The following is a 23,018-nucleotide window of genomic DNA, read 5'->3' on the forward strand; positions in this document are numbered from 1 at the left end:
CTAAAATGTTTATGCTGCTCAAGGGAGACACTTACAGTTACGTGGTTTACACTGCAGGTAACCGGGGCCGGTGGTAGGCTTTGAGAGCAGGGAGCACAGTGCCGTCCACACTGCAGAGGCTGTGCCTGCGGGTGCCGTCAGCCAGGGCCCCGCATGCCCTCGGTAACTGCAGCTCTTTGGAGGGAAGGGGAGCCCAGCTGGGGGGGTGACCTGCCCTGCTGGGGGGTCAGGCCTGGGCCTGTCCCTGTTAATCCAAGAGTGGAGGGGCCACCTTGGGCTCAGTCCAGGCCAAATTCAATGTCCTCCTGGTCTTCTCCCGCCTGGGGCTCCGGGCGCTCCTCAGGCTGCGTCTCAGACTGGACTTCATCCTTTTCAGGGCAGTTTCCTAAAGAGTTAGGAAAGGGGTAACTCAGTGTTCTTGGGGAGTGCGGCCAGCCCTCACCCCTTCCCGCGTGCAGGCCTCGCGGCAGCCACCCAGGCTGGTGTGCAGGCGGAAGCCTGGCTGCCGTCCAGTGGGGATGAGAGCAGGGGTCGTCTGCGTTCCACACGCTCCCTGACTTGGATGCGCAGAGGCCGTCTCTGAACACAGAGCTGCCCCCACTGTGCTTGTGACCTGTGAGCACGAGCTGGCTTCCCCCGATGGTGCCTCTCCCTGCTCATGGGCACAGGGCCCCAGCGCCAGGCCGGGCGGGTGCATCAGGGTGTGGCTGTACCTGTGCCCCCAGCCAGGCCTGGTGGCGCCGTCCACCTGCTGAAGCTCCCTTCCCGGCCAGCAGCGTCTCACAGCCACACGGTCATTCACCCCGGTCCTGGGCCTTCACGTGCACGACCCACCCCCTCAGGCCAGCTGTCACCCTCGTTTTGTCTCACATTCCCAGCCGCGTTATCCCTGGTCCCCTCCTTCCCTCAGCAGCCTTGGTCTGGAAGGGCCGAGATGGTGATGGTGGGGGAGGGGGTTGGTCTGGCAGCTTCTTGCGGGTCAGCAGGCGGCAAGAGTCGCACCCTTGGGAACACGCTCCAGTGATCTCCCAGGTCTCTGGAGAGGTTGTGAGCGACCGCCTCCGAGACCATGGGATTCTTAGGGCAATGGCCCAGAGGGCCACCCGCTCTGGGTTTGGGTGGTCTACAGTCCATTTCCCCACTGAGAAGCTTTTGGCCCCTGTGACCTTGAAAGTCAGGTGGCGTTACCTGGAGGTGAGGTGGGAAGCAAGGCCCCGTCTCCGTCCTCACTGCACGGGGCTGCCGCACCTTCCCTTTTGCAGGCTGGGGGCGGGGGTGGTTGTCCTGAAGGCTCTTCGTCATCCAGCTCCTGAATCAGCGGGCAAGGGGCCTTGGTGTCTCTCCTCTGGGTTTCCAAGCCCCTCTCTGCTGCTGCTTTAAATATGCCTGTAAAGGGCCTGTCTGTCTCAGCCTTCCTGGAGGTGTCCTTGGAGACGGCGAATATATTGGAAAGGGCGCCTGTGGACGTGGTTTCCAGCACCGGGAGTGCGGTGTTGTCCAGTTCAGGGTCACTGTCGTCACTCAGGCTCGAGATGACAGTGATCTTTGGAAAGCACATCTTCTGTTAAAAGAAAGAAGATGTTGAACATTTCTGTTTTCACAGTAGTCACCGTACATGCTAACTCCACTCTCCTGTCTATCACACTCTGGCGCTACTTCAAGAAAGGCCCGCGGGAGCACAGCCTTTGCTGCTTGAAAGTCAGGCCTCGAGATGGATGCTCCGTGGCAGCCGTCTGTGTGCCCTGGAGGTTGTGGTGAGCTCTGCAGCCGGGTCTCCACACCCCCCGGCCCTCTGTTGGGTCTCCGTGTGGCACGGCCCTCGCCCGCTCTGTTCCTGCTGTGCCAGCACTCTCCTGGGTCCCTAAGCGGCTCATCTGCGAGCCTTGGCCCCTGGTGGGCTGCGCCTTCCCCCGGCCACCTAGTCGTGCTTTGGAGGTCAGGCCCCACGGAACTGTGGTTTCCTGTGTCTGTGTCCTTCCTTTCATGACAGGCTCCTGCCCTGAGACTATGTCTCAGGCTTCTGTCTCTTTGGGCCCCCGGGCTGGCCCACACAGGCTCTCGGTGACACTAGAGGGAGGAGGGTCGGGTCACCTTGGGAGGGGTCCCCATCGGGCCTCCTGCACTCTCCTCCCTGCCTTCCCCTGCCCGTGCATCACTGGTGCAGACGTCTGCTGGATGAATATACAGCTACATCAGAAGGACAGGAAATTGTCCAGGTGATGATGTATAGGACGTGGTTATTAAAAATCAGTGATAAAAGGTCTGTTCGAGAAAACCCAAGTGGCTAGTTGTGAAACCTCAGGGGAGCAGCAGTAAACAGCCGCCTTTCCTCAGGTGAGGTGAGGACGCAGGGTGTGCGAGGCTTCGAGCACGAAGGGCACGTGACTTCCCGAGCTGCTCGCTCAGTGGCCGGGCTGGAAGGGAAGGTGGGACCGTGGGGACGCGTGCGCTCACCTCGTCCTGGTCTTCCGGAGATCCGCCTGCATCCACGTCTTCCAAGTCGGGCAGGTCCTGGAAGAGGAAACGACCCCCGTCAGCAGGAGGGTGCGTTCCCAACGTGCAGTCAGGGACAGATGCGGCCACACAGCCGACCAAGCCCACGCTACGTGCACGGGGCCCTTGGAGCGGCCCAGGCCACTCAGGCCACGTGCAAACCCAGATCACATGCACGCGGCCACTCCAGGTGCCCGGATCTCATCAGCGACAGAGATGGGCAAGGTGTGACATGTTTCAGAGTTTTCCACCTCTCTCTCCACTTCACTTTGGTGTCACTCACCCAGTTCACCTGGAGGGACACGTACGTCCCACATCCAAGTTTGTCTTAGGACACTACGGTGGTGTAAAACGAGTCTGTTTTGGACCTCTCCCGAACCAGGGGCGCTTTTCTGTTTTGTGCTGTATTTTGGGGTATCTTCATCTGTAGCACCCCGTCCAGCCTGGGAGGCAGGCACAGCGTGTGGGTAGATGCCTGGACTCTGGAGCCAGACTGCCTGGGTTGCTATTCCTGCTCCAGCGTTGCCTGGCTGTGTAACCTTGGTCGAGTTGCTTAACCTCTCTGGTTCTCAATCTCATCTGTAAAATGGGGATGATAATGGCACCTACCTACTAGAGTTATTGGAAGGATTACATCAATTGATAGGAGATGTATTTAAAATAGTGCCAGAGATGAAGAGCAGTCCGTACTAGCTCTTAGTTTTGGGGTCCTGTGTGTGGTCCGTTCTCGAGCGTTAGGGACGAATGGCCCTCTTTGGTTTTGTTGTGTATATATAGGCTCAGAAAACCGGCCAGCGACTCTGAATGTCGACTGTGCTCAGGTGACCCTTACTGAGCCACGTGAAACTGTGAGGTCGGGAATGAAACACCCGTGCAGACGTTTATGGAGGCAGCGGGCAGGGAGCAGGCTAAGCTGCACACACAGGGTGCACGGAAAGAGCTTCCTTGTGGGCAGAGGCGGGCTGTCCCCCGGGCGAGCAGGGTGTGAGGCTAGCGGTGGGAGCAGGGGCCCCCACTCCTCACCCCACCAAAGCACCGTTCCTGGGGGGCACAGCAAAGTGTGTGCACCCCCAGGGAGCCATGCGTGTGCGGACAGCGTGTAAGGCTGTTCTCAGAGCAGAAGGGCTTCCGAAAGGAGGGCCGTTCTTCAGGCTGTGATCAGTTCCAAGGTCAGGCGGCCCCTCACAGAACTGGCCCCAGGAGACGGGCCACTGGACGGTCAGGCCAGGGAGCAGGAGCAGCCGCAGGCCGTGAGGGGGGGCAGCTGTCCACAGAGCGGGGAGGCTCTAATGATCAGGTGCAGCTTTCTCAACAGCTCTGTACACGGCCAGCCAGACAGAGCTGCTTTCAGGGTAACTTCTTTGGGGAAGACATGTCAGGAGTTTTGCAGATGTAGTTCCAGGGGCCTTACCTGGGCCAGCGCTCTCCGTCTTGAAGGTGCACAGGCACGGACCCCCCGGGGAGGGCTGATCAACGGCAGATGCCGAGCAGTGGGTCTGGGGGGCTGCCCGGGATCCGCATTCTCTCCGGCCCCTGGGGGAGGACCCGCCTGCTGGCCCGTGGACCACAGTTTGGGCAGCAAGGATTTGGAAGGTTAGTGTCTGACCTGATATCAGCCGTACCGCAGGTACTTCTCTGCGGGTGCACCGACTGCGTACCTCGATGAAGAGTTTCTCTTTCGTCTCCAGTCTGGTGGCTTCCAAATCTTCAGCTCCACCGACGAGCTCTGTACCTGATGCGTGTTCAGTGGCCACAGTCTGGGGAGCTGATTCTACAGAACAACAGCAAAGAGTCATAGTAACCTTGGGGTTAGTTTCATACACAGTGGAACTCCCAGGTTGGGACAAGGTTGTGTCTGAAAGGAAAGGGAAGGGAGCACTGCCCTCTTTCTGGAGCCTGGAGATGTCTCCGAGCAAACGGAAGCACCAGCCAGGGACCCACGCAGAGGACGCAGGAAGCTTGGAAAAGGCGTGGTCCACGGACCATGCCGTCGAACGCCAAGTTTCATAGCCCTTCCCGCTGCATGAGCATCAGGGAGACCTGTGAAGTCACTGCAGGGATGCCGGGGAACGTGGAGTCCAGACGGGGCTCGTCTTCCTCCCCCAGGCCCCTCCTTTCCTGCCCTCTGCCTCCTCTCCAGTCTATGATCAGAGTAGAGGTGAATGGCCCCACTCTGCTCACACCACGCTGGCCCACTGTCAGCCCTGAGCACTGGCCGTGCCCAGCTTGACTCAGGAGCTGCCCTGGGGCACCGTTTAGAATGAAACAAGGAAGCGAAGGGAGTGGGCGGGGGCTTCCGGGACTGGTGTGGACAATCCCAGGCCCACCTGCCAGGCCCGGTTGTCGTGGTCTCTTCCACTTGGCCGGGCCTGTGGCTTCACGGCTTCTAACTACGACAGTGATCTGCTTCCCCTCCAACCAGCCCTTCCCCTGGACCCCTGTGTCCTGCTCGTGGCACTGTGGCATCCAGTTTCCCAGAAACAGAAGCTTCTGGTCCAGGTAGCTGCCAAGTCCCACTGTTTCCTGAAACCTACCTGCTTAGGCTTTGCTTTGTTCTGGGAGAAGGTGAGGAGGGAAGAGGCTACCGTTACTGGGCGCGTTCCTTACATTACCTCATTCGGTCCACGTCACAGAGGCTGGGACAGGCTCAGAGAGGTCTTGTGGTTTGCCTGAGGTGGCTCAGCTGGTTAAGGGGCTGGACTTGGGTTTGACCTCAGGGTGTCCGTCTAGGAAATGCACTGCCCTGCCTGTTCACGGTGTGTTTCAGTGAAGCGTGTGTGTCATTCTCTGCACCATTGTGGTGACCACTGGGAAGAAGCTAAGGCTTCTCTAGACAGTGCCATCAGAAAGAGATGGGAAACGTGGGTCTCCGTGACGGTATGTGCTCGCGTCACGTTTCCCCGGCCCTGAGATCTAGGCTCAGTGTTGCAGTGGGGAGCTATTCAAGCGCCCGGGCCCTGACTCTGCCCCCAGGCAGCCTTCCCTGGTTCCTGATTCCAGGATACTAGAAATGCAGTCCTGGCTCCCCTTGCAGTCCTAGATAACTCACAGACTCAGCAGTCAGCGGTGGAAACCGGAGGCCCCCAGATGGGTGCTGTGCCAGCTACACGCGTGTTGTTCTCGACCACCTACCTTCCCAGGCAGCTCCGGGGCTCCGCGGTGGGGCCTCGGCGGGGAGCACCCCTCCTGGCTCCTGGCCTCCAGTTTCCCCGTCAGCGTCCACAGGCAGCTCCTCCAGGAGACTGGACTTCTCCCACTTCTCTGGGAATAGCTCGTCCTTGGCCTCGAAGCTCTCCTTCACAAACAGCTCCATCTTCTGTCGCCTTTCTCTGTCCTCTTGAGACAACGCCTCCTTCCCTTCCACACGGGCATCCCCGTCCCTGGCACAGCCTGGCGTGGGCACCTCCGCAGAGCAGAAGTCCACAGGTGAGCTGGGAACATCCTGGGAGGACAAGGGGGACCCGCAGCGAACTGCCGAGGGTGGGCAGTGAGGACCTGCCGCCGGGATGGTCGTCAGAGTTCTGTGTAGGTGCTAAATAAACGGGCTAAAAGTCCCCAAGGGGGATGCCTAGCACATGCACTGCCGGCACAGGACACAGCCCCTGGGAAACTGTGCAGGGGGCTCTTAGGAGATGCGGGCTGAGGTATTTGGGGTTAAGGGTCATGATGTCTGCCTTTGCTTTCAAATGGGCCAGCAGAACAGGAAAGTGTGTGTGCCAAAATGTTAACAACTGTCTGATCTAAATAGACAATTCAGCTGTTCATTTTACTATCCTTTAAGCTTTTCTTAAAATGTGAAAAATATCAAACTTAAAAGTTGGGAAAAGGGAAAAAAAAAACATGCTGCAGGAGAACATCTATTTTATGGGAATGTACTATTATACTGATTCAAAAGAGTAAGCGGAAAGCAATGTAGCTATGCCACTTTTTTCCTTTAAAAAAACCCAAAAAACAAAAAACGTGCTTCATGCCTGGGGAAAAGCCAGGAGTTGCTTGCACTGGATACCGAGTGGCTCTTGCTATGATCCTGTTATTCCCCTTGCTTCTCTGTGTCTTCTATGTGTCGTGTATTCACATTTTGTAATTAGGTGAAAGACCCTAAATGTCATTTCAAAGCACACATAGACTCTGGCTCTTCTGTTGGGTGTCAGAGGCGGAACGGGGTTCTTACTAAGGTGCCCTGAGCACCGTCCTGCGTGAGGGCCAGGGTAGATGGATCTGCAGGCGTATCAGCAAATGGCCCCCCACCCCAATCCCAGACATCAAAGGCTGTGAGTTCAACAGCCCAGATCTCTAGTCTAAACGGAGCGCGGGGTCTCCTTGCGTCTAGAGCACGCACCTTGCTCTTGGCTCGCTTCCTGCCGTTTCCTCTCCTCGGCCCGGCGCTTGATCGCGGCTAAGGCCTCGATGCTGTCTGTGATCTTCTTCCGCTCTCTGTTCTCCCACTGGCGTCTCTCCTCCCTCTCAGCTGCATACCCTCCCCGAGCCCAGGCCTCTGCACAAGCTCTGTTTAGGAGGATTAAAAACAAAAAACAAACAAGAAAACCCCAGAAATCAGGGAGATCTGAATTGTCACAGGTTAAAAGTAAGCCCAAAACATGTACTATCTGACCAAACTTGCTCATTTTCCCCCAAATCAAACTAAAGGCGCAGGACATGTGACTGCAAGGATGCATATTAACACATGTGCATTTTAATCTTTAAAGTCTAATGGTTTGCAGAGCCTTCTAGATATGAGGCCAAGGGCACAAGTGACAAAAGAAAAAGATAGAGAAATTGGACTCTACCAAAATTAAAAAATGTGTGTCATGCAAAGAATACCATAAATAAAAGACAACCCACAGAATGTGAGAAAACACTTGCAAATCATATAGGTGATTGGGGGTTGTATCTGCAATATATAAAGACCTATTACAACCTGTTAATACAAAGACAGTGCAACTTAAAAATGGGCAGAGGTTAAAAGAATGACAGGACAAACCGCACCAGGAGAAAATATTTGCAAGAAAGGTAACTGATGAATGGCTCGTATCCAAAACATACAAAGAACTATTAAAACTCATAAATGAAAAAACACATTTTAAAAAGCGGGCAAAAGGACCGGACACCTCACCAAAGAAGATAGGCAGGTGGCAAATAAGCTTATCATATGACGCCAGGGAAGTGCAACTTAAAGCAACTAGATGCAGCTTGACACCTGATAGCACATCTAAAATCCAGAACACTGACACCACCAAAAGCCGGGCGGGATGTGGAGCCCCAGGCACGCTCCTTCCTTGTGGGTGGGAATGCAGAGTGGCACAGGCACCTCGGAGGACGGTTACGCAATTACAAAGCAAACATCATTTTACCATGTCATTCCAGCAACATCATCCAGCAGCTGGGCTCCTAAATAATTACTCAGACGAGCTGAGAACAGATGTGCGCACACACAAACCTGCACGCGAAGGTTGACAGCAGTGCTGTTCACGATGGCCAAAAAGTGGGAGCAGCCCAGATGTCCCCCAACTGCTGGGTAAAGAAAATGTGGCCTTTCCAAGTGGCACAGGCTGCAATGTGGGTGAGTGTCAAAAATATGCTCAGTGGAAGAAGCTGGTCACAAAAGACCACGTATCATAGGATTTCATCTGATATTTCATCTAGAATAGACAAATCAATAGCGACAGAAAGTAGCTTTGTGGTTGTGGGGGCTGGCAAAGGGGGGTTGGGGAATGACTGCTAACAAGTAAGGGTTACTTTTTGGAGTGATAAACATATTCTAGAATTGATTGGGGGGGTGGTTGGACAACTCTGAATAGACTAAAAAAACACTGCATTGTACACTTGAAATGGGTGAACTGTTCTAGGGGCCAGGGATACAGCAGGTAACGTAAGAGATGATGTCACTTGGCTGTGTTAGAGCTGCCCTTTTATGGGGAAAGAAGACCCTAAAAGAGGAAACAAATACGTCAGCGGTGGATGTGTCCTGAGAAATCAGGCTAAAGAGATACCAAGTGGAAGAGGCAAAGGTGCTACCTGGATAGATGGGCGGTCATGGAGATCAGAAGGTGACAGGTGAGCAGACACCTGCAAGCACCTGTGAAGAGCATCCCAGGTGGAGAGAACGTCAAGGGCCCAGTGTGGAGCAGCTAGAGAATGCTGGAATGAGGCTTCGAACCCCAGTGAACCCAACTGCTGAAGAGGAGTGCTGCACTGCCCAGGGTGGAGGGCCCAGCTCACGCCCCTGTTTACTGCCGCAGGGCAGGGCTCACAATCCTCGCGGACAGCCGCTCCCACTGGTTCCTTCCTTCTACCAGCTGGTACCTGCTTGAGTCCCAAATGATACTAACAGATCAGAATTGCCCCCACTTTCCGGATGAGGAAGCTGAGGCTGGGGAGGTTGGCGAGCTCAGCTACGGGCACAGGACCTGCAGCTGCGGAGCAGGGCTTTGAGGTCTGCCTGCAGGCCCTGCCCACCCACTGTCCCCCCTTAACACCGAGGGCTCCGTGCTGGGGAACTGGGTGCATCTCAGTCTAACTGCCAGAGAGCAGGGATCCTGGTTCCCTCACCTGGTCTGAGTGGAGGCTCTCCCTTCCTTTTGAAATCTGTTAGTGTGACTGAAATTTCTGAGTTCAAAAACATACTGCCAGCCAGGTTTCTTTTTAAGAGTTGGATAATTCAAAATTCAGATTTGCACTTCCCTTCAGGCCATCCCAGTTACTGAGCCTTTTATTCTAAGCTGGAATGAATAATGGCCTCAATCAAAAGGTAAATTAAGGGAAGGACAATGAGATGTAGGACCTCCCTGGAGGTGCAGTGGTTAGGACTCTGCGCTTTCACGGCGGGGGGGGGGGGGGGGGGGGTCAGGTTTGATCTCTGGTTGGAGAACTAAGATCCCTCAAGCCACGTGGTGTGGCCCAGGGGAAAAAAGAAGAAGGAGGGGGGAGGGGGAGGAGAAGAGTAAATGAGAAAGCAAGATAAAAGCAGTGGCAATACACATGGCAGTCCCAGGTTCAATATTTTTGATATGCAAAGTGCTTTTATGAGTCAATGAGGAAAAGCTCCCCCACAAAGGAAACTGGGAAGAGGTCATGAATGCAACACTCATAGAGGAGGAAACGTAAATGTCTGACAAAGATAGTAAAAATGACCAACTTCATCCGTTAACCAAAAATGCAAATTTAAAACAAGGTACCACCTTCACTCATCAATTAACCTGGCAAAGATTTTTTTCCCCCATGGCTATGTCTGGGGAAGTTATAAGCTGATACAACATTCTAGAAAACAATTAGAAAATATTTATGAGTGCCTTTTAAAAGTCTCAAACCACAGTCTTTAATCCGGTTATACAACTCAGGATTCCATCTTAAGGAAATAACCAGCCATGAGATCAGAGACTTATATAGAAGGATAATTATCAAAGGATTATGAAAAACCTATGAATAAGTGCTCAAAAATAGGGAATTTCCTATTATAAACACTCATGTAAGCCATAAACCTATTTCATTGGAGTATTTAATAACGCGTGGAAACGCTCAAAAATCAGAAAGTTTTAAAAGTTTAATACTGAGCATGCTCAGCTGTTATAAAATGTGATCAAAAGGCTTTTCTCTTCCTTACCTGTCCTTTGGGAAAACTGGTCTATCATCCAGGTATGTTAAGTGCTTTAGTCGAACAGTGACTGTCCTGCGATAGTTAGGGATGTTCCTAGTCACTGGGTTCCCCATCAAATTCAGCACACGCTGCAAGCACACAGGCAGAACCACATTAATCCCTGAACGAGGGATGCGATTACAACATTTTGTATGTGTGGTGCTCTGAGAAGAAATGAATAAACAGGCGGCATCAACATCAGATCCTGAAGATGGTACCAGAGGAGCCAGAGGCTTTCATGTTTCTGTGCCATCAGAACTGTCCTGAAAACTGGGCAGCCCTTTCTTCTATTACATTTGAACTTCAGATCCTACATCTCATTGTCCTTCTAGGACAGTACTGGAAAACACTTCCTGACGCCTTTCCCAAGGGCAGTGGTTGCATTAGTTTTGCTCGCCGCCCAATCTCTTTTACTGAAATTAATCTCCAATTGATCATTTTCTGCCCTTCCCAGCCAGGACCCATTTTAAGAAAATGTACACAGCGGCTAGACAGATAAGTGGCAGTGACTGAGGGGATGGGATGCAGAGTGTCCTCTTATCTACTGGCAGGCTTACAGGTCTCCTGGATGTCAAGTTGGGAGCAGGAAAGGGAAAGGGACACAGCAGTGCCAGTGTGCCATCCGCGCCCCCCCCATCTGTAAACACTGTCACCTCCTCTCCTGACGATGAAACAAGAAGGTGAACGGTCACAGTGACGTGTGAGTGAGCATTTAAAATGGGTTTGCCTAAACTGGTGAAATGTTTTTCACATCTAAAGTGCTTTCTGTCATTGGAGAAAAATAAATGTACTGTAAAATTTAGCATTTCCCAAACTTCGTGCTCACCTGGGCATCACCGTGCTTGTCACACTTTCGAGTGACCTGTCCTGAGGGGCTGGGTCAGGAGAACAGTGTGCCTCAGGGGCAGGCACTAAAGGGCTGCTCATGTGGAGAATGTAAAAGACATCACAAAACAATCCTAAGGCAGACTGTTCTTGTTACAGGTTGAATTGCATCCCTCCAGCAAACCCATCTGCTGAAGTCCTAATGCCCAGCACCTCAGGATGTGACTGCATTTGGAGACGGGGTCATTGAAGAGGTGATTAAGATTAAATGATGTCAGTAGGGTGGGGCCTTATCCACCTGGTCCTTGTAAGAAGAGGAGATTTAGGATACAGAGACAGACACGGAGAAGGCGATGTGAGGACACAGGGAGAAGATGGCTGTCTACACGCCAAGGAGAGAGGCCTCAAGAGAAACCAGCCCTGCCAACACTTTGATCTTGGACTTCTAGCCTCCAGAATCATGAGAAAATAAATTTCTGTTGTTTAAGCCACACAGTCTGGTTCTTTGTTATGGCAGTCAGGCCAAAAAAAAACATGTATAATACGGCTTTATATTATCACCATGTGCTGGTGGTAATATAAATTCTAAATTAGTCCCTGTGACAGTCTGCTCTGCAGATTGTTCTTGAATTATGACTTGCTTAGTATTTTTCTTTAAATGGAGTCACTTTTTCCTTACTTATCCATACCCTAAGCAGTAAACATTGAACTCAAGGTTTTTGTGTGCTATCTGGAATAGGTTTTGCTAGTACACATGAGAGCACATATACACTAAAAAGCAAAGCAAAGAAGCCATCAGAGGCTGCTGGAGTTGAGTCCACAGGACACAGGAGCCATGTGGAGGGGTGGCCACAGGCCAGAAGAGGGGACCATTCAAACACTCCAAATTAAAATGACAGGAAGAGTTGTCATACCAAATACCATCTCTATACGTCTGTGTGTTCACAATGATAACAGAAAAGAAAAAGCCTTCATTGTCACCTTTAGAGGTTCCTAGGTTCTTGACGTATTTCTCTGAAAACTGATACATAAAAAAAAAAAAAGCATTTATCCCAGCCTTTTCTATATGCACTTTATGTTAGGGAGGCACGAGTTAATGAGCAAAAGTGCTCTTTGCGGAAGCATTCCAGCCAATACATGCAGAAGGAATAAGAGAATTAGAATACGGTCACGGTGTGACTCCTGATGCAATCACGCATGGAGGCAGCGTGCGTCGGGAGCTGCTGAAACAGTCCGGGGGTTGACAGGGGACGTCACAAAGGCTGGATCAGGTGGACAGCAGCCAAAGCCGCTGTTCCATCCTAAAGTTAAAAAAGAGAGGCAGCCGGACATTACAGGTGCCCTGACGGATGCAACAGCAAACCGCAAGGTTATGTCCTGAGCCTGGGTCTGATCAGGCCCTCTGGCTCCATCCTCGGTTTACAAGAGATACTGGGCACAGCAGAACACATTAAACCACACCATGAGGATGCGACTGACGGAATCCAGGATGTGACCGACAACCAGACGAGGGACCTGGTGTCCTGAACAGATTTTGGGGGCGGGGGGCGGGGACAGCCCAGGGGGGACTGGACTGTGCTGGATCAAAGGGGATGAGAGAGATGCCTAATGCAAGTGTGAGGCGGGGTCTGGTCTGGATTTGCACAACCCAGTGGTCAAGACACATTTTTGAAACGGGGAAAACTGAACACAGACTGGGTATTAACGGTTATTCTGATCATATTTTAGATTAATAATAGTATTGTATGATGCTTTTTAAAAAGTCCTTGTCTGTCAGAGATACACACTGAAATATTTGTGGGGGAAACGATATGTCATCTGGCATTTAAAACACTCCAGCTAAAAACACAGAGAGGAAAAAAGTGTGATGGGTGTTAAGAAGGCAGGGAGAAAGGAAGGGGGCAGGGAGGGAGGGGAAAGGGAGAAGAGATGTGCTGTCTGCAGAACCCAAGATGACGCGAATTGTGTGCATGTGCGTGTTTTACCAAGTCGGGCATGCTCTCGAGCACACTCAGGATCTCCGGGTCACTCAGCTTGTTGTGGGAAAGGTCTAGGACGCAGAGTCTCAAACACTCCTTGAGATGCTGAATGTCTTCCACGGCCTCTAGGTGGTTGTGGGCCATCTGGAGCGTGTTCAGGACCGGCAGGCAGGCTGGACAGGAAGGGAGGCAGAAGTAAGCCACACGGGTGGAAAAGAATGTTAAAAACCTCCCCCAGGACACAGTGGTAGACACGGGGGCCTGGGGAACGCCCCCCCCACCCCCCCCCGGCGGGGCCTTCGTACAGAGGTTTTCAATGGTCTTGATGTAATTGTTGCTGATGTTGAGAGCGTCCAGTTTCTGCAGTGGTTCTAGGTTCTCGATCTTATGGAGCAAGTTCACTTGCAAGAAGAGGCATCGCAGTTCTCTTTGGGCCTCTAGGTTCTCGATTTTCTGTATCCCGTTGCACTCCAGCCAAAGACAACGCAGGCCCGTGTACTCTTCCAAGTTCTCGATGCGGTCAAAGCCTAGCGGGGAGGAAGGGGGTGTTGGTTAAGCTCCCCCCACAGAGGCACAGGAGGCACCCTCTTTTTTGCCTGCCTGCCAGCATGCACACATCCTTCCTCAGTTACACCCCTGCCTCTTTGAGGAACATCCCTGTCCTGATACTACACATCCCCACCACCACCATAGCTCTCTGCAGGGAGCTGGTCTTGCTCAGCCAAGTGAGGCCAACCTTTGTGAATCCTGGAGTGTTTTGCTGGCTCCACTGGGAAAAGGTAACTTTCTGCTAGAGTGGCCAGCCTGGTGGGGTGGAGCCTAACACTGACGCAGCCACCTTCCCTTCTCACCTGGGAGTGAGTAGAAGTGAGGGGTGACCTGCCTGAAATGAATAAGCACAGGGGTAAGCAGGGCCAAGGAAAGGGGAGAGACAGCCTTGTGAAGACACACAGTAAGCGCCAGGATCCAGCTGGATCCAGCTGTACCTGAAGCCAGTACAAACTTCGGGTCTGGTTTTATGGTGTTTTTCAGTTTTATGAGCCACGTGTAAGGTGAGGAAAATAAGCATTTTTGTTTCCTTGAGTAACTCATTATACATCACGCCTGGCATGGCATGAATCTCCTCACAGTGGCCGCCCTGTCCTCCAAGACACTGAAAGCATCTTTACCATACCCATCTCTGTATCTCCATCACTGTGCCAGGCATACAGAAGGCTCTCAGTAAACAATTATGGAATAAATGAACACGCAGATGGCCTGATGAAGCAGGCTGGCCATCCCAGATTCAGCACAGGCTGGGAGTTATCACTCTGCTTTCTCATTGCTAGCAATAGCCCTGTCTATGAACCTGAACTTAAGTTTATGTGTGATACTGGACGCCAACACAGTCCTTCACAATTATGCCTCCTAAGCCCAAAGTATTTACAAGTAGCTACTGGTTTGAAAAAGTATGAGTCCTTTAGCAAATATAAATAAAAGATACCAATGTGTTTCCCTTGTACCCGTATAAACTCTAGTCATGAAAGACTTTTTCTTCAAAGAAATATTGCTTTTCCATGCATCTCCACTAAACTCTGAAATTTCTACTTAAATGTAAGTTAAGAACTCCAGATGATCCCTGCAAGTAATTCTTTCCACCTGACACGAGGTAGCTCCTCCACTAGATCCTTACCTTTATAGTGTAAATACAGCGTATCGTTCAGTGCTGGCGTAATGTAAAGCTTCTGCTGCTTGCACAGTTTTTGCAGAAAATTTTTAGTCATTCTGTTGAATGAAAAACGTGAACAAGAAATTTATTTCAATTTGTCAGCTGTAAAATATAGCCCATAAATTCTTTGCCACATCCATTCCGTGCGCAAATTCCACAATATTCTATATGCCTGATGACTCTTTGTTTGTTAATAGCTTTCAGAGCCTCACCCAATATTGTGACTTTTAGCATTCTTAAAAACTGCAATGTGTGTTCTAATTTGCTGTGTTTCTGCTCTGTTGTACAGCAGAAACTAACACAACATTGTAAAGCAATTATACTCCAATAAAAATGTATTTAAAAAAAAGAAATACCTTGTATCATCAAGAACTACAATGTTTCTCTCGCTCCAGGTCTGGCATTAAAGTTTAATAGATTCCCGTTAGTTATGCCACAGAGACAGTACCATCCTGAAATGCTCAGACAAGGGGCCAACTATTTAATTTCTATGAGCCTCAGATTCCTTGTTTAGACAAAGGGGTGATTATACCATCTACCTTAACGGGTAAAGGTGTGCCATGAGTGGCAGTAGCATGCCCATGTACCTGGGGCCACGTTCTTCCTTGTCATCTCGTTGGTGTGCTAAGCTATCACCACTCTGCTTCTGCTCGCTGAGGTAGGAAGTGTCCGAAGGAGCCATGCATGTTTCCTTAGGATTGTTGATTTCTGTAGAATAAGAGATTGGTTCTGTAGAGATCAAGAAATGTATAAAAAAAGTCCCCCAATTTCAACTTGATGAATAGCTGCCTGCTTTTAGTATGGAACTGGTACTCTTTAAATGTATCACAATTTTTAAAGCATTGATAAGGACTAGGAAAATTTCACTTCTAGGAGATCTCTGAAAACACCTCTTGCACAGATGGACAAGGAGACGCGCAAAGATATTCACTTCTGTGTTATTTGTAATAGCCAAAAACCTGTAAACAGTGCAAATGTCCATCCACAGGGACTGGCTAAATAAAGCAGTGGATTATTATTCTGCCTTGGAATAGAGTGCACTGGAGCTACATGGACCTGGGTCAATATGGACAATACAATCAATCAATGTGGATAATGCTCAGAAACACACATAGAGTGAAACCAGCCAGCTTCATAATAAGCACAGGCTATCATTTACATAAATTAAAACACACACAAACCTATGCTATGCCTTGTTTGAAAACACATTATATATGTATCGATAGATAAGGAGAGAGAGAGAGACATTATTGAAAGAATTCACACAAAATTCTAGAGGAGGGGAGAAAGGATTGGGACTAGGAATAGGGGTGGGGTAGGGCAAAAAACATCAAATTTATCTGAAATGTTTTATTTCTTTAAAAAAAGACAAGGTATGTATGATAAAAATGCTAATAATTTTCAATTCTTGGTGGCAATACGTGGTTGGTTGTTATAGCGTTCTCTGTTTTTCTTAAAAAGTTCTCAAAAGAGGAGGGAGGGGCATGATGGGGTAGGGGAATAAGAAATACAAACCACTATGTATAAAATAAATAAGCTACAAGGATATATTGTGCAGCACAGGGAATATAACCAATATTTTATAATAACTGTAAATGGAGTATAATCTGTAACAGTTTTGAATCAGAATGTTGTACACCTAAACTAATATAATATTGTAAGTCAACTATACTTCAGTTTTTAAAAAAAAGTTCTCAAAGTAAACACACAAAAAGAAACAAAAATGATGGGAATATCTTTGGTAGAAAGAAACGGAATACATTCAAATGCACTTTTTCTTTAAAGGTCAATCAAAATTGGCTAATTCAAATGCACTTAATCTTAAGGGCTGTTCGCTGCCGCTTTCTGGATGTCCCTGTGGACTACTGAATGAGATTAAACACTCCATGTGTGGGACTGTGTCTTACAATTTCCCATTTCCCACTGCATACAATGCCCAGTCACATGAGGCACCAGATAAAGGTTTGGGGAATAAAGGGTAGGTGCTCATATACATAATGATTGGTTATATTAATAACAAGAACTACCATTTATTACCGGCCCACTGTATGCCAGACACTCTAATTTTAACTATCTCTGCTTACAGAACAGGAGACTGCCCTATCGAGAGGTTAAGCTCTGGGCAAACAGCCACAGAGCTGGCAAGTTGCAGAGAGATAACGTGAACCCAGCAGGAGTGGCTCCAAAACTGTGTCTGTCCACAGAACGACACGGCTTCCCCACAGCAGCTCTTACAGGGCCTGCCTGGACAGTCAATGCTCAGGATATATTTGTTGGCTGGGTTCAAAAAATGAAACACCAATCAAATAGTTTCTTCATCAGTCCCTACAAGGCTTCCCTTATGGTCCAAGCCCAGCAGGAGGAGAGGCTGTCTTCTAAGCCCATTCTGCAAAACTTTGGTAAGTCACCCCAGAAGCACCAGCTGGTCATTCACTCTGTCTACCATGGCTCAGGTACTGGACCGGACACTGCCAGTTCAATCAGGATGTCCTGCCCTGACATAGCTTGCCGTCTTGAGGGGGAGGGAGCCTTTGATCTTACATGGTGACGGCAGGAAAGGGGTACATTCAGAACATTAAAAAGTTGGGCGGTGGGGAGCATGGTGTGTTGGGTGAGGGTTTGGAGGCAGGCTGTCCAGGCATGAGTCATTGACTGGCTGACGGTAATCTGTTTGGAGCAAGTTCTATAACCTCGTAAAGTTCCAGGCTCCTAATGTGTTTGAAATGGGGAGAGGAGTGCCCACCGCAGGGTGGGTGTGTGGCTCGAATGCGGGAGCGCATGGCACGCATCGTTTGTTTAGTAAGTGTGGGCCGCTATTATTATTATTATTACTGCTGGGTGTGAAGACCAGGTGTGTGGTGCTGGGAGCAGCCCGTCGCCTCCCTCCCCTCCCTGGGGCGGCGGTCGGCACCTTCCTTGCGGCCCCCTTGGCCCGCGTTCCCGTGGTCACCCGCCGACTCCTCCACGGCCCTCTCCGTGGCCGGCTCCTGGGCGCGGCCCCGCTCCGCTTCCCCGTCCGCCACGGGCTCCGAGACCTCGGGGCGCATGTCTATCCCGGACACACCGAACACCCCAAAGCCGCGGGGAGCCGGCTTCTGTGGGGTCGCTGCGGCCTCCGGCCGACCAGGCCACCCGCGTCTGCGCCGTTGGCAGCCCGACGCGGCCCTGGTCTCCACGGCAACGCTGCGCACGCGCACTCCGGCAGGCCTGGGCGTCTGGACGCCCGCGGCGGGGCCCGCGACGGCCCCGCCCCCAGCGCGCGCGCGCGGGTCACGTGGGGGCGCGGCCCGCGGTAGCTGCGGCGGCGGCGGCGGCGACGGGGGCGGCGGCCGCGCGTCTGTGGCGGGACCGGCTCGGAGACTGCGCCGCCTCTGCAGGTACCGCGCCCCCCACCCCGCGCCGGGCCCCGGGCCTCAGGCCCGCCTGCCGGGGCCTCGACCCGGCTCCTCCTCCGGCGCCCCGCCACGCCCCCCGAGACGGCTGCCCTCGGCGCCGGGACGCCCCGGGCTCCGCGAGCCTTCCGCACCCCCCTTCCCTCGGACCCCCGCCCCCAGCGCGCCTCCTTGCGGCCTTGCCTCCCCGGGGCGCCCCTGCCCCGACTCCGTGCCGGCGTCGCACCCCCAGAGGCCCCCTCCCCCGGGCCCGCCCCTCCCCCAGCACCCGGCCGACCCGCGGCCCCAGCCGCCGCGAGCGCGGGCCCCGTTCTTGCCCCGGCCCGGCCCGGGCGCTGCCCACGGGGCTCCGGAAGCCACCCCTTGGTGCCTCCTTATTCTCGTCTGCAGAGGACTTGGTGTGCGCAGGATTTGCTGCCGTCGTCTTTGTTCTGAGTGAGACGTGGTTCCGAATAAGGGAGCTCTTGGAGAAAGGGCACCGCCGGTTCCCCAGCGGCGGCCGTTTGTGCGGCCCTGCCCGGTGCTGGAGGGGAGGGGTTCCGGAGACCAGGGAGGCTGTCGCTGTTCCGAAGGAACGTGCAGCCCAGACACGGCCCGGCGAAGCCACACCCGGCGGCCCCGTCGGTGATGTCAGCAGGATGCCCGCCTGGCGGCGGGGGGGGGGGGGGGTGTCTCGCAGTGGGGGTCGCCAGCCAGGGCTCAGGACTTTGATAGACCCTCATCTGAATCCCCACCGCCCGCTTTTTAGCCGCAGTGTCCTGGGTACGTCACTTTACCTCGGTAAGCCTCAGTTTCCCCGTCTGTAAGCTGGGCACGATAAAAACTCCGCCTCGAAAGGTTGGTGAGAGGGCAAGTGCGGTAATAGGAGTAAGCGCTTAGCGGAGTGTTTGCATAGAACCAGCGCTGGGTTTTAACCCTGAGCACTGCAGATAGGCGAGAGTTAACGTTGAACGCTGCATTACAGTGGCTAATAGCCAAGGTTTATTGAGCACTTATGTTCTAGGCTCTGTTCTGAGTGCTTTATACGTATGATCTGATTTACTTCTCATAATCTTAGGCAGGAACTACTAGCCCCATGTTTACAGGTGATGTAAGGAAGGCTCGGGGCAAGTAACTTCACCTTCACTCAGGACACGCAGCTCTTAGATGGGGATCCTGGATTGGGATGCAGGATGTCTGTTTTCAGAGTCTGTGGTTGTAATCACTTAAGTAATATTCCAGGGACATAGGGTTCAACAAATGGGTATTTTTTTTTTTAGCAGATGTTTTCTTATCGAGGTAGAATTCACATAACATAAAGTTCACCAGTTTGGCCATTTACACGTGTGCTGTTCACAGCAGCAGATTCACTGTGTACAGCCAACACCGCTGTTTAATTCCAGAACATTCTCATCATCCCGCAAAGAAATCCCACCCCATTAGCAGTCACTCCCCAGTTCCCACTCCCCCTGTCCTGAGGCAGCCCTGATCTCCTTACTGTCTCTGGATTTGCCTTTTCTGGACATTTCATGTAAATGGAATCATATGATGTGTGGCCGTTTGTGCCTGGCTTGTTTTGCTCAGCATACTGTTCTCCGAATTTGTCCACGTCATAGCAGGTATCTATACTTCATTCTTCTTATTGGTAAATAATATTCCATTATGTGGACAGACCACATTTTGTTTATGCATTCCTCTGTTGTTGAACATTTGGGTGGTTTCCACTTTTTAGCTGGTGAATAATGCTGCTATGAACACAGCTGCACAAGTTTTTGTGTGAGCCTAAGTGAATCTTCAGGTGTCTTGAGTGTGTAACTAGGAGTGGGTGCTGTTATTATTTTAATTCCCTCTGCACAATAGAGACCTGAAAGTGAGGGGTATCAGATCTTGGATGAGAACTCCTGTGTTCTGATCTCTCCATGCAGTTCAGGGTAGTGGTATACTGAAACTTGGCAAAGGAAGGTAAGGAAATTCCAAAAAGTCATGATACACCAGTAATAACTTTGTCCAAGTGCTGATGCACAGTTTGAGAAGCTTCTCAAGTTTTTTCTCCCTGAGAGTGAAATTTGAGCTTTGAATACAGAGCATTATTTGCTTCTATTTATTAAATAAATATTGTATACCTAGCACGATACCAGATGCCGAGGAGGAATAGTAAAGATGCATGCGATCCCAGCCTCACACCATCACAAGGCTGCAGGAGGATTAAAGACTTAAATCCGAAAAGTGAAATTGTAAAAAAAATTTTGGAAAATAATATGGGAAAATATCATTATGACCTGGGGCTAAGAAGGGATTTATGAAATAAAACATAATAAGCACAAACCATGCAGGGAAAAGATTGATAAGTTTGACTAAGATTAATATTAAGACATAAACTTCATCAGAAGCACTATAAGGAGACAAAACATGCAGAGAACTAGTATCTAGAATATAGAAAGAATTCTTATAACTCAAAGAAAAAGAAGACGACGCAATAGAAATAAGGTCCAAAGCTAGGAACAGGCATTTCATAGATGAGAAGACACAAACAGCACATAAATGTCAAGAGTGCTGGACAGCCTTAGCAGTAGTCGGGAAATAGCAGTGCAGACCATGGCGAGATCCCATCTCACAGCCAGCCTTTGGCAAGAGGTGGACTGTTGGACACTGACGGCCATCGAGAGGAGGCAGCGTGAGCTTACACTCACTGCTGGTGGGCGTGTGAATTGGTTCAGCTGCTTCAGCCAGGTCTAGTTGTACACGCGGATGCCCTGTGGCCCAGCAGTGCGACTCTGAGGCCTGTCCCTTCGAGAAGCTCTTGTACATGTGCCCAGGAGACACGCACGAGAGTGTTCATGGCAGCGCCTTTCAGGATAGTAAAGTCAGAGCCAACAAGAGCAGCCCGTCAGCGGTAGAGTGGACGTGGGAACTGCATGTCTGCCCCGTGAGGTAGCGCAGCAGCGGGAGCATGTGGCCTGCCGCTACAGAAGTGTGTGCGAGCCTCGAAAACAATGCTGAGTGAGAGAAACAAGTCACCAGAGGATACTTAGGGTTTGGTTCCTTTACGTAAAGGTCAGAACCAGGCAAGACGGAATACTATTATTTCAGAATCCATGCTGCAGGAATAGTACAACTATTAAGAGAAAAAGAAAAAAAGGCAAGGGAATGATTACATCAGAATTTAGGAGGGTGATTACCCCTGGGGTGGCGGAAGGGGATGTGACCAGGGAGGAAGCATCGGGGCTTCTAAGACTCTGCTTTGATTAGTGAAGTAGGGTGGCCATGTGGGTATTTTGTTTATTACTCTTTGAACTGTGCATAATAGGTTTTACAACTTCTGTATATGTTTTCCAATTTTCTTAAATTATGGAAAAATTAGTTTTAGATATATTTCTTGTCCTCAAGAGGCCTGTGCTGTAGCTGAGGAACCAAAATAGAGACCAGTTAAACATGTAGATAGAATGCAAAGCAGATTCTGAAATAATAGTATCCCGTTAGTGCCACTCAGGCGAGAGAGATGGAGGGGAACTCGTTTGGGTGGGTGCAGAGACCTAGGAAGGGAAGGGAAAACAGGCGCTGGCCTCCCATCCACCCACCCACCCATCCATCCATCCATCCATCCATCTATCCATCGCCAGGGCTGGCGTGTCGAGGTGTTTGTCAGCAAGGGCTGGGACTTGAGCTTATCTTGCGAGGACAGACAGGATGTGAGTGCTGAGAGCAAGGCTCAGTGTGAAGTGAGATTTCTATGAAAAAAACATTAATAAAAATAAAGTTCTAACCCTGCAGCCGTACTGAAAAATAGGACAGTGCCGGCTGTTGATGAGGGCGGTGAGGACCATTGTGAGGCAGTCGAAGATCTTAGGGAATTCTCTGAGGATACTTCTGGTTCCTGAATACACTTGAGGGATGTTGCAGGATTTGCAATTTGTATCTATACTGTCCTAAAAACTAGACTGACAGTCAGTCCGTCCATCCATCTTAATTTCCTGTGGCTGTTGTAACAAATTCCTACAAACTTAGTGGCTTAAAACAAGACATAGTCATTCTCTTACAGTTCTGGAGGTCAGAAGTCTTGAGTCAGTCCCACTGGGCTAGAGTCAAGGTGTCAGCAGGGCTGTGTCACTTCGGGAGGCCCTGGGGAGGATCCATTTCCTGGCCTTTGCCAGATTCTGGAGGTGCCTGCCTTCCTTGACCTGTGACCTTTCTCTGCATATTCCAGCCCTCAGCCTCTGATATTTAGATCTCATTCGCACTCTCTGTGACCTCTGCTTCTTGGTCACAGCTCCTTCTCTGACTCTGACCCTTCTGCCTGCTCTGATAAGGACACGTGTGATCCCATTGGACCCACCTGGATAGTCCAGGATCATCATCTCCCATCTCAAGATCTTTCATCTGCAAAGTCCCGTTGCTACATGAGGTGACATATTTACGAGGTTTGAGGATTAGGATGTGGACATATCAGAGGGCCATTATCTACTGACCCCACTACCTTTTGTTTGGTGGTGTTTTAATTGTCTTTTCCTCATCATACTAGCTTTATTTTCTTTGAAAATATTTTGGACAGTCTGTCTTATGTGCTTGTACCATTCCCCCCCACCCCCACCCCGCCCCAAGGTGTCGTTCATTTGGATAACCTGGGGATGCCTGTTTTTCAGCCAAGACACTGCCCCCAGAACTCTGACTCCTGAAGGTTTTTATATTAGATCTGATAGCCTTTTTCACTGTGGAGTTGAGTCAGCTAAACTGTAGGTCGGGATAATGTTACAGGCACAGCAGCCGTGCTTTGAAGAGGTGACTTTGCTCCTTGGAGTTTTGACCATAATTTTCCCATGATGCTTTTATAGTTGTGATGTTACCTCAGAGGTTTTTTGTTTGTTTGCTTTGTTTTTTAAAGGCTTTTTTTTTTTTGAGCAGTTTTGGGTTTATAATACAGTTGATAGGAGGGTATGGAGATTTCCCATATACCACCTGCTCCCACATGCAGAGCCTCCCCTGGTATCAGCATCACTCACCAGAGTGGTGCC

At 50.8% G+C, this 23,018-nt stretch overlaps 2 protein-coding genes across 3 annotated transcripts in view; one reads left to right on the forward strand and one right to left on the reverse strand.

Annotated features, from left to right (window-relative positions):
- DNAAF1 (dynein axonemal assembly factor 1) lies at positions 1-17,790 on the reverse strand. Its single transcript, XM_057713565.1, is given in 13 exon segments — positions 1-385; positions 1,189-1,561; positions 2,455-2,511; positions 4,152-4,264; positions 5,626-5,917; positions 5,919-5,935; positions 6,833-6,999; positions 10,094-10,215; positions 12,937-13,103; positions 13,236-13,457; positions 14,603-14,694; positions 15,226-15,346; positions 17,550-17,790. Coding segments are annotated over 13 exon segments (1,986 nt in total). The 5' UTR covers positions 17,686-17,790; the 3' UTR covers positions 1-278.
- Positions 16,743-23,018, forward strand: part of HSDL1 (hydroxysteroid dehydrogenase like 1) — a 17,933-nt gene continuing 11,657 nt past the window's right edge. The window contains exon 1 of one of the 2 annotated variants that reach the window (XM_057713566.1): positions 16,743-17,037. The gene's annotated coding sequence lies outside the window, so the exon portion shown is untranslated. Of the gene's footprint in view, positions 17,038-17,911; positions 18,016-23,018 lie in introns of those variants that run through there. The other variant, XM_057713567.1, reaches the window with a different exon arrangement.

Source organism: Hippopotamus amphibius, chromosome 16 (genome assembly GCF_030028045.1).
Source record: "Hippopotamus amphibius kiboko isolate mHipAmp2 chromosome 16, mHipAmp2.hap2, whole genome shotgun sequence".
NCBI lineage: Eukaryota > Metazoa > Chordata > Mammalia > Artiodactyla > Hippopotamidae > Hippopotamus > Hippopotamus amphibius.